The sequence below is a fragment of the Petaurus breviceps genome, unplaced genomic scaffold (assembly GCF_028583685.1).
Source record: "Petaurus breviceps papuanus isolate PSGF00001 unplaced genomic scaffold, PetGlider_PUasm1.0 91041, whole genome shotgun sequence".
Classification (NCBI taxonomy): domain Eukaryota; kingdom Metazoa; phylum Chordata; class Mammalia; order Diprotodontia; family Petauridae; genus Petaurus; species Petaurus breviceps.
The window spans coordinates 8,145,040-8,156,972 of NW_027187400.1; the positions used below are offsets into that span (position 1 = coordinate 8,145,040).

General features: G+C 44.0%; 1 protein-coding gene across 1 annotated transcript in view; it reads right to left on the reverse strand.

Annotated features, from left to right (window-relative positions):
• The window catches only part of CLIC4 (chloride intracellular channel 4), a 325,774-nt gene that overhangs the window by 12,137 nt on the left and 301,704 nt on the right, over nucleotides 1–11,933 (reverse strand). The window contains exon 5 of the mRNA XM_069079454.1: nucleotides 861–967. Within this exon, the coding sequence (XP_068935555.1) occupies nucleotides 861–967 (107 nt within the window). The remainder of the gene's footprint in view (nucleotides 1–860; nucleotides 968–11,933) is intronic.

Below are 11,933 nucleotides of genomic sequence, written 5' to 3' on the forward strand. Positions count from 1 at the left end.
GGATGGAGAGGGGGTAGGAAGAAGACCACCACAGCTGGGCTAGACTAGACAGAGCACCATACAGGGAGTAAGGAAGGCCCAGCGCTGCCCTCAGACACGAGTTACAGGGCCTCAGCCAAAGAGTCTCCCCTCTCCAGCTCTCAGTTTCCTCCTCTGTATATGAAGGGGTTCAGTATGAAGCTATCTGATCTCCCTGTTGTAACTTCTAACTCTCACATTCTATGAGTCTAGAAACTTCATTTACAAACCCTCTTAAAAGATATCATATTGACATTTAACTCCAGGAAACTATTGTCATAGAAAAAAAAGAGGATCCTCAAATTTTTTTACCTTTAACATGGCTGAGAAATTCTGTAGCTTATGTGTGAACTGGGGCAAAGCTTAATTTCATGCACCCAACAAGCTGACCAGGCCAGCTGCTGGTCTGAGTGATCCCCATGCAGGCTGATGCTGGGTTTGCTGGATCTGAATCACAGAAGCCCAGAGCCCCACGCCAAGGCCAGTCACAACCACATCAGTCCCCTCACAATGCTGAAGATTCAAATTCAGGGGATGCTACCCACAGGCTAAGGAGAGTTTTGCCATTTTTAAATACAACCTACTTGATGAACTCTTTGAGCTAGACAGAGCTAGAACTTGGACAGCTAGTGCCCAGGCCAGTGTCGTTTCCATCAAATCCCAAATTCTCTGCACTAGTTTTACCTTTAGAGCAGCTTCCTATTAAAAGTTCGAGGTTGGTTCATGGGGCATATCTATATTGGCAATCATCTTAGAGAGCCAGGCTTCAATAAGCCATAAGACACTTTCGATTCAAAATACTCACTTAGAATCGTCATCATCAAATAAGGAGTATTTTTTACCTTCATTAGCTTCTGGTCTTGAATTCTTAATAAATGCAGAAAATTTGGCAAAGATGTCCATTCCAGCAGTGTTTGATTCTGGGTGCTTTGGTGAAAGCTTTAAGTATCTGCATGGGGGAAAAAAAGTATTTTGGTTTACACAATTTCCAAAGAATCTTTGGTCTGTATTCCCGGTAACAATTACATTCACAAACATGTCCCATACTTCCACATTATTTGTCACTTTGTCACCCAATCTATCATTCAAAGTACTGTTCAGATGTCACCTTCACCATGAAGTTTCCCCTAATTCCCCTCCCCATTTGAAAATGATCCCATCTGATTTTTTAAAATTCTGAACTTAAAAACCAAAAAAAACCATTTCCATATACACAGGAAAACACAACAGAGATTCTATATTAAAGTGTGAATTTCCATTTCACATTGCTTACTTTTTAAAAAACACATGTAATTAATTCCACATGTTACTTTCAAAACTGCCCTCCTTGCTGTAGCTGGTAGAGAGAAGCACTAGGCCAGGAGTCAAGAAGTCCTGAATTCAAATGTGGCCTCAGACAGGCCTTAAGCAGTTAAATGAAACTAGGGTGCTAGTCACAGTTGGCTATCAGTAGGGAATCTGCATCACTAGTAACAGACATCCCAACCCTCAGGATATGCCTAGAACCCTGAGGAAGAGAGCCTTGCTCTAAGGGTACTGTGAGCTCAGGCCATACTCACTACACTAAAAATAGAGGAAAACTTCCTAACAATTAGAGTTGATTGTCCAGGGTGGGAAAAGTGCCTCCTAATCCTTAAAGCTCCATTTAAATGTGAATCATGACCACAGGGTTAAGAAGGATCTCTATTACTCTGGGTAAATTGGGGGAGGGCATGGGACCTTAACTATCAAGTCCAATCCTGTAATTTTTTTTTAAATGATGCATCGAAGGTCCTTGGGTAAGGCCACACAAAGGCTTCTCCTCTCTCTAGAACTCATTACCACCTTGGATAAATGGTAAGTGTGCTGTGACCACTGAACCAAAGGCAAAGGAGTGAGCAGGAAGTGAGGGAGCAGGCTGGGGAGGGGGCAGGGAGCAAGCATCAATTAAGCTCATCAGGCACTGTGCTAAGCCTTTAATAAATAGCATCTCATTTCATCTTCTCAATCACCCTGGGAGGTAGGTGCTATTATTATCCCCATTTAACAGCTGGAAAACCGAGGCAGGAAGCAGTTAAGTGACTTGCCTAAGGCCACACAGCCAGATTCAAATTAGGTGTTCCTGGCTCTAGACCCAGGCCTCCATCCACTGCACCACCCAACTCCACCAGTCAAAAACCTGAGTTCAAGCCTTGCCTCTACAGTTTGACTGTGAGACCTTGGAGAAGTCACTGAGGCTTCTCACTTATAAAATGAATACTTCCAAAGCCTCCTGTTTCACCAGGTTGTATCACTGCTCAGATTTGCAGGGTGTTTTTAAGGATTACCTTTGGTCCCATGAGATCAGCTGTACTATCAATCTTAACAGCCTCATTTTACCAGAGGGGCTTTTCCCCTGGTCATACACGTCTGGTAAAAGTCACAGGGAGGACTTGAACCCAGGGCTCTCCTGACCCTTTGTCCAGGCCTCCTTTTGCTATGCCATGCTGCCCTCTTAATGGGTGATGTGGATCTCAAGCTCAGAGTATGGTTAGGGATGGAAATCAACATTTGGGCATCACCTACTGAGAGGAAGTGAATGGGAAAACAAGGGTAATTAAGAGTGGAGACAGGAGGGTCAGCATTGTGTGAAAGGGCTCTGTGCCCCTAAGGAGGGGACTATGCTGACACTCCACAGTTGCCACCACAATCAGGTGCTTTCCTGCATTTCCCCTTTTCCCCCCAAGTTGGACATGACCCCCACATTCCTCGAGGTCAGGCTACAAGGAGGACCCCTCCCTGGGCAGTAAAATGGACATGCTGACCCCGGCCTGGGCTTCCTCTCCATCTTCTGTCCTCATCACAGGGCTGGGGATGTGGTGCCTCAAGGAGTCAGGGTCAGGGAACCAGCAAATACCTAAGTCATCTAAGACAAGCTGGCTCTAGGACCAGCACAAACCCAGTGGAGACACCTTGGTGCTGGGGTGGAGGCAGCCCTGAGGCTTCCCCAGAGGCCTGGAGGACAATGAGTTGTTTCTTTCTAATGACATCACTAAATCAATTCAGAAGGAAAGCCTGGAGTTTCTGAGTGAATGAGCTTGTAGCTCAGACCTTAGGTGGGCTTCTGCTTGGCTATCAGTAATGTTATCATGCCTGGGGATCCACAGGAGACCCAGATGGGTGCAGCCCCGACGGGACCCTGGCCCCAGAGGTCCCCAGCTCCCATGACTTTATATTGACTATTTCCTTGTCCGGACTCCCCTCTGTCAGATTGCCCACCAGTTGAAAGTAAGCTCCTTGAGGGTCTTTACAGCAGGCACACAGCAGGTACTTAATAAAGGCTTACTGACTTTAATGGAACCTTTCCCCTCCATATGTAGAATCAGGATAAGAACACAGTACTCCCAGCCTCACAGTACTGCTGTGAGGAAAGCACGTTATAAAACACCAATCTAGCACAAGAGAAATTTGGCCCTATCTACTCAGGAAGATTCTGGATTCTGACATTGGTCTCCTGCCTCTTCCTGCTACCTGCTATTGAGACATTGAATAAGGTCAGACTTGGGGGGGGGGGGGCGCACGGGGCGCTGTTACTGCTGCTCAGGACAAGGCTGAACTAAACAACACTAAAAAAATCTCAAGTGCCTTCCAACTTAGAGATTCTATAATTCTAGAAAATGACAAGTTGATAAACCCTCTCATTTTTCTTTATTTTAAATTCCTCTAGAGAGTTTCAATCTTATCTGGAGAAGAGACCTTTGTTGTCAGATCATGCAGCCGATAAGGAACTGATCAATGAGTAAATTCAACAAGCAAATTTTACTTCCTTTCCAGGAGGTCTGAAAATGAAGCCCTTTACTCTCCTGATGTATTACTAGGGGGGGGGGGGGGTGAAAGAGGAAGCTAATCCCATTCCCTTAGACCATAAGGTTGTTCCGCCCTTTCCAAGTAAATAGCTGGCTTTCAGTGGAAACGTTTGGATCGATGACTGAACAATGCAGTTACTCACTCGTTCCAAATAGGGAACAGCATCGATGGTGCCAAGGACATAGGTGTCTCAATACATCTGCAAGGTCTCCCTCCTCCTCCTCTATCCCACCAAAAGTCCACTACATTTCATTTTCTCAAATTGCTAGGACCCCATTAATGCAGAATAACTGAGAGGGAAAGTCAGTTTGATGATATTACAGGATATTTAATCCAAACATTTATCGAGCACTTCCTGCATACAATACAGAGTGCTGCTCTGTACTGGGACAGATACAAGGATAAATTATACATGATCCTTGCTCTTAACTGGCTCAGAACCAAATAGTTTTAATACAAAATGGAACTTGCTGAGTGCACTGAACAGTTATGGAGGGCTGGGCAGGGACAGGTAATTAATAGATCTTAATAAATGTTTCTTCAATTGATTTGTGGAGGTGGCATTTGAACTAAGCACCAAGGGATGGGGCAGGGATTTCAGCAGCAGGGTACATAGATGCCTAAGTTGGCAGCTGTTACTTTCAAGAATACACTTGTGACTCTAAGCAGAGTGTCTTAGGGCCTTCTCTGAATGATCAGATAAATGTTTCAGAAACACAGATCTATAGCTGAAGGACATCTCAGAGCCTAAGCAATTCATCCAACTTGATCATTTTACAGACCAGGAAACTGAGGCCCAGCATAGCTATATGGCTTGCACATTGCCACATGGGCAATAAGCAAGAGGCAGAATTTGAACCCACGTTCTCCAACTCAAGAACTGGACTTTTTTTCTTTATATTGTACAACTCTCCTCTCCTCTATCATTCCCTAAGAAGCTACTCAAAATCGTGGGTGGAAGAGAATAAGCTAAGGCATAGGGTGACCCTGGCTCTTTAAAAACTATGCCCACAGAGCCAAGCACAAAGTCCTGTAGACATCAAGCTGGGAAGGATTCAGTAAAGGTACACTACCTGATGGGGAGCTCTCTGCCTGTAAAATGAGGACCAGCCTAGTGAAGTATGAATAAGCTTATTATGAACTCATGAGGACCATGAGCTCATAAGGCATGGGAATCATCTGTATTACTAACAAGGAATACCCACATCAAGGAATTCATGATTCCTCATAGCACTGAAATATTCATTCATAGAACTTTAGAACTAGAAGTACCGTTAGAGATGGTCTACACCAGACCCCTTTCTTTTTTTTTTTTTTTTTGGTCTCTTTTTTAAAAATGTTAAATTTTTTTCAATGAATACAAATCATTTTTTTTCTCCCTCCTAACTCCCCCCCTATAGAAAGAGAAAACAAATTTCTTATAATAAACATTCAAATAAGCAAAACAAATTCTCGTATTGGCTGTGTCCAAAAATATGTGCTTCAATCAAAACCCTACCACCTCTATGTCATGAACCTCCTGGAATCCTGGTTGTTCACTGTGCTGATCAGGGTCCTTTAGTCTTTCAAAGTATCACGTCTTTACATTGTTATAGATATTGTATAACTTTATCTCCTGCTTCCGTTCCCTTCACTCTGCATCAGCTCATATAAATCTTCCACAGTTTCTTTCCCTTTACCATTTTTATGGCACAATCACTTTCCCTCAAACCCCTCATCTTACAGACAAGGAGATTGAGGCTCTGAGAACAGAGGTGACTAATTAAAGGAAATACACCTAGTTAGTAACAGAGCATAGACCAGAACTGAGGTCTTCTAACTAACTCCTAGTACTGACCTGAGGTCTGTGAGTGGTTAAAAACAAATTGATAACTCTTATTTTAACATAATTGGTTTCCTTTGTGATACTATGTTCCTCTAAGAAGTGATACGAAGGCTTCAGTGGACTGCCGATGGGCCAGGAGGCAGCTGGTGGCACAGTGGATAAAGGACCAGGTCGGGATGAGTTCAAGTGTGGTCTCAGACACCAGCTGGGTGATGCTGGACAAGTCGCTTCACTGCTGTCTGCCTCTGTTTCCTCATGGGAGAGGCAGGGATCATGACACAGTAAAGGCTAAGAACCTCTCCTCTAATACAATTTTTTTTAACCATTCTGACCTGCAGCTTTTTGAAAGTAAATCATCTCAGCCTCTTTCTGGATGATCACAAAATCCACAAATATGTGGACGTCAAGTAACAAGATGTTGTTGAACCAACAACTGGTAGACTATGGCGAGTCACATGGATGTTTGGTGTGAGCACTACTTTTAGAAGCATGGGGAGTCTTTGGGGGTAGGGGAGACTCAGGGTAAAGAACAAGACAGAAATAGATCTAAACTCCAAAGACACTCCCTCCCCCCACCTACCCCCCCCCCACCCCAACACACACACATACCCTGAACAGTGGGAGACTGAGAGAATGCTTGGTTGAAATAAGAAATTGATGGGCTAGAACAGTTTACTTGGATTTGGGGGTCAAGACAGGACAGGGACAAACACAACCAAAGAACACTGGCTCTGGAGCCAAAGAGCCTTCACTTGAACCCTAGCTCTGTCACTGATCTGTATGGCTTTGGGCAAGTTACTTAACTAACTTAGATCTCAGTTTCCTCATCTGTAAAACGGGAAGACTGGACCAGCTAGCCAGAAGGCTCTTCCAGTTTTAAGTCCATAATCCATGGTCTGAATTCCTATACCAAAACAGGCACTAGAACCCAAGAATTTTGGCACCCCCCCAACCAATGAAACCCCTTTATCATCAGAGGCCATTAACATTAGGTTAGCAAGGTTTCCTTCACCCTTTCTGTCTGCTAAAGGCTTATGGCTGTGAATGAGCATTCCTGGTAACCAGAATGGCTCATGAGTGTCCTGGGGCTGATAGCCCTTTTCAGGGGGTTAGCCACTGTCCTCATTCAGACTCTCTTTGGAAAGAGAAAACAGTAACTGCACATGGAGCCAGAGCTCAGCAGCTGGAGGCCCAGCTCTGTCTGTCCCTCATTAGCTAGACAATCTTGAACAACCTGCTTCCTCTTCCTCAGTTTCCTTGTCTGTAAAATGAGGAGACTGAACCAAGTGACCTCTAGGGCCCCTTTCCAGTCATCGCCCTCTGGGAGGCTGCTGGAGATCTGTTCCTTTCTCAGCTTCTCACCATAGTGAAGGCCAAGGATGCTGCCTTAAAGACCAGTGTCAGACAGTGTGCTCCCATTTTCTCTCTATCCACAGACCCTTCAGAAAAGAAGCCAGCCCCATCCTCCTCCTCCTCCTCCTCCTCCTCCTCCTTTTTGCTTTTTGGAGAAGGGAGAACAGGGCAATTGGGGTTAAGTGACTTGCCCAAGGTCACAGGGCTAGTAAGTGTTGTATGTCTAAGGCCAAATTTGAACTCAAGTCCACCTGACTCCAGGGCCAGTGCTCTGATTCAATGCACTACCTAGCCACCCTACCCCCATCCTTCTTCTGACCTCAGGACCTGCATGTTCCCCAGTTCTGCGGTGGAAGCAGGTCTGCTTCTGCCCCAAATCCGAGTCACAAATGTTGTCTGAATCAGCTAGGGTAGAGAAAAGTCCTTTCCCCAGAGCAGAGAAGTCATAATACTGACAAAGAACCTCTGTGGTCAAACCTGTAATTACAAGGAGAGGTTGGCTCTTTCACTAAGGGCCTGAATTGGGATCCTTCTAGATTGAGAGAATGCTTTGAGTGGAGCCTTTCATCTGTCTCTTAAATGACTCCCAATTGGTCAGTTTCCTCCACTGACCTTTTTGCCTGCTGTTGTCAGTGGTCAGAATGAAACAGACAGGAGTCCTGTCGAGTACACACTTTGAAGTGTGACCAAACACACCAGCTCAATCACTGGAAGCCACTCATGTGTGCCTTCCCCCCACCTCATATCCCTAAGAATGAGAAAGCGGCAGGGAAAGGGGGTAAGGAGGAAGAGCAGTGGTTAATTCCAGGGCAGGACAGTGTAGTGAAGGCGCACTGTGGTAGTACCAGAAAGATTTCCTCTTCATGCACATTCTCCAAGGAGAAAGAGTTGAGCAGGACAAAGATGCTATACTGTTTGGTCAGCTTTCCACACAAACAGGGGCAGACTAGCCAAAGGCAAACATTCTCAACCCTAACGTCCCTGTTCAATTCAGTACAAATCTCATCGGGGAAAGTTTGGTCCCTATCCTTTCCCAGGTTCCTTCTTCTGCAATATCCTTTGTTTCTGGAATTCAGCTGTCAGTTATTAAGCTAATAATATATAAGTTACATATAATATACATATTATATAAGATATATTATGTATAATATATAAGTTAATTACATATATAATATATATTATATGTGGGACTGGGTTTCTTCCCATGATCAGGCTGCAACAATGACCAATGAAGATTGCACAGAGGGAGCAGGGAAAGGGGAAAGGACACTGGGCTTGCAAGGAGAGGACCTGGCTCTGCTGCTAAGAAGTTGGTCACCCTGGCCAAGTGACTGCCCCATCTGGAGCCTTGGCTCCTTATCTACAAAAATGAGGCCCCTTCCAGCTCTGAATCTATGCTGCTTTGATATCACGGAAAAGCATGACCAGAAAAGAAGGTAGGTTGGTCATCTTGAAAGACAGATAGTACACATGTTCTTGGTGTCCACAACAGGTGGACCCAACCCAAGCACCACTCAATGGTCATTGTTTGGGCCCTGATGGATCAGAGTGAAGGTAAGTAGTAATTGTTTCTCTTTAGGCCAGCAACCCTGAGGATCTTCCTCTCCCAGTTTGATTTTGTTTTTTTATTAAAAGGACCATCCCTTGGCTTACTTCTTAAATAGCCCTAATCACTGAATGGGCATTGCCTCAGTCAAAGTGAGAACTCAGAAATATCTTAGCTTAAAAAGGCCAAAGTCTCCCACTGCATCAGGGCCATCTCTAGTCGTCCTGATCTATGTCAAGTCACTGGACCCAGATGACTCAGGAGGGAAAAAGTGAGGCTGGCAGGGGGTGGCTAGATGGCACAGTCAGGAAGACCTGAATTCAAATGAGGCCTTAGACAATATTTACTAGCCGTGTGACCTTGGGCAAGTCGCCTTCCCCCCTCCAAAAAAGCAAAAAAAAAAAAAAAGTGAGGCTGGTAACTTTGTACAATCTTCCCTCACTTAAAACCAATTCACTTACAAGCCAGGGCATCATCTTCCTAATGCCATGATCCTCTTGGAGGATGAAGGACAAACCACACAACATAATGTTGAATAGGCCAGACAGGGCTCCCAGAATACTGGGGGGAAGAGGACACAGAAAAGGGTCACCCAGATTGAGAAGGCATGGAGAGAATGAAGTCTGTGCTGCTGCAAGAAGCTCCCAGATAATGAGATCACAGGTTCATCAGGGCCCTGAAGGCCTGTGGGGCAGGCTCTGGGATCCCAACACAGGGGAGGAGCTGACACTCTCCTAGGGAGATTTACAATTTACCAGGAGCCAGGGGAGAGGATGGGAGAGGCAGACATGAGGGAACAGTACAAGTAAGTTGTATGAGAAAAAAGAGAAGGCCCTTCCAGCTGGTGCCGGGTGAGAGAAAGAGGGTGGGATAGGGAGAAATGGCTAGTCTATAAGCCAGATCTTGAATAAGAATCATCAATATGCAGAATGCACATTTATATGGTGGTCTAAGATTTACAAAGCACTTTTTTTTCTCACAAGAATCTTGGGAGATAGCCTAATGCAAGTATTATTATCTCCATTTTAAACTACTTTGCCTGGGGTCACACAGCTAGTAATTTTCAGTAACAAGCACATAGTCATCAGAATGTGGCCTCTAAGCACAGGGCCATAATGCCTCCCCTTGAAGAAAGAAGGTGGCATCTAGGTCTAGGGAAGTCTTCATGAAGTAAGTCACCCATCAGCTGGCCTGTGACTGAAGGGATGGAGACTGGCAGGAGCAGGGAAGGGGGAGATTTATTCCAGGTAAGAGTGAGAGCCTAGTCTGCTACAGAAGGCTAGAGAGGAACAGGAGGGCCAAGATCATTTTATCTGGAAGCCAGCAGGAGCTACTGAAGTTTTCTGAGTAAAAGACTGTGACTGAGGCAGAACAGTAATGAGGATCCTCAGGGCAGGAGTGGGAAAGGGTAGGAGAAGAGACAGCCTCTAACTTACCTTCCAGCTTGAAGTCTAATACAAATGGCTACACTAGTGGGCTCCACATTTTGATTGCACAAAAAGGTTTCACAGCACTCATTCCCAATATATGTGTATTTATAAATTACAGACATATATACACCACTTTATTAATAGTTAACTATATTACAATCTATTATGAAACACACAAAAATAGACATTTTAAAAGATGATAAAATATTTAAAATATTCTTAATTTTTTATTTTATCAATGATATAAGACTTGTTTGTTCTCACTAAAATATTTTTAGCAGTGTGAACGTGACTGAATATACTTAATTTGTTTCCAAAAATCTCTGATTATGTCCTAGGGTATAAAGTGGAATCATAGATAATAATTATTTGCTAGCTATTAACTCAATTTATTTGGCTACTGTACCTAGCCCAGCGAGTGAATACCTTTCAGATATGTTATTGAAAGATACACAATGTAACAATTAAATAATAGGCCCTAACAATCTGTGCCCAGAACAGCTTTTTATCAGGAGGATGGCTTAACCTTGTGAGGGTATTTACCATATATGATGCAAAACCAAGCCAAAGTGAATTATCTCTTCTGAATTCTGCAGAAAGTGGCCAGTAAAAATCTGTTCCTCTTTATTCAAGTGGATCTGTTTAATGGATGATATATTTGGCTGTATAGGAGAGGGAGAACAGGAATTTCAGGTCCCCCTGCCGCCTGAAAAACCTCACTGCTCTAGGGCAAACACGTTACCACCCCTACCCCAAAGGCCAGATCTTTTTCCTTCAGGAGTCTTCTCCGGAGTTGGTTTCAGAGAACTGAAAAATCAGGGGCAGGACAAGATCTACCTACTCTACAAGACTCTGGGACAGAAGGGCACATTAAGTGTTCTGGTCCAGGAAACAGCTCTGAATTGGAGGTAGGTATGAAGTGAATGGTTATGAACTGAAACTGAAGATAAACCTGGGGACCAGTCTCCAGGTAACACCAAGTTCAGTCTAGAAACTGATCAAGTCTTTGTCCAGAGCCTCCCAAGGGATCAAACAGAGGACAAAGACCCATCTAAACAAAAATAAGGCAGCTCTTGATAACGGCAAAGATCTCCCAACAAAGGAAATTTCCTTCTATTGGGAGAATGGCTGAACAAATGGTGGTATATGGATGTCATGGAATATTACTGCACTGTATGGAATGATGAGAAGGAAAGTTTCAGAAAAACCTAGGAAGATTTTTACAAGCTGAGGCAGAGTGAAATGTGCAGAAACAAAGGGAATGATTTATATAATAACAACATTGTAAAGAGAGAACATTTCAAACGGCTCAGGAACTCTGATCATTGCAATCACCAGCCACAATCCCAGAGGGCCAATGATGAAGCATGTTAGCCGCCTCTGGACAGACTGGGGGGATGAGCTCAAGATACAGAATAAGACATGTCTCTGGCCACAGCCAGTGCAGGAATTTGTTTTTGTTTTTTTTAAGTATCTACAGCTGTTAAAAGGGCTTTGTTTCTCTTTTGCCATTGGGGTAGGGGGAGAAAACAATTATTGTTTAATAATTAAAAACCAGTAAAAATACAAAATTTTTTTAAAAGCCTATGCTAAAGACTACACACTGAGGATGGGCCCCCTGAACTTTTTTTCTTGAGTTGCCTTATTTTCCTAGATGAAGCCTGTATCCCCCCACTTCCCAGTACCGTAATTTGCTACTTTCAATCCTAACATGTATAACCTATATAAAATCGCTTGCTGTCTTAGGGAGGAGGAGGGGAGGGAAAGAAATTGGAACTCAAAATTAAAAAAAAAAAACTGATGTTAAAAATTATTTTTATATGTAATTGGGGGAAAAATAGTGTGTGTGTGTATGTGTGAGAGAAAGAGAGAGAGAGAGGGAATCTGAGAGGGGGGGGGAGGGGGGGAGGGGGGGGGCGAGGGAGAGAGGGGGACG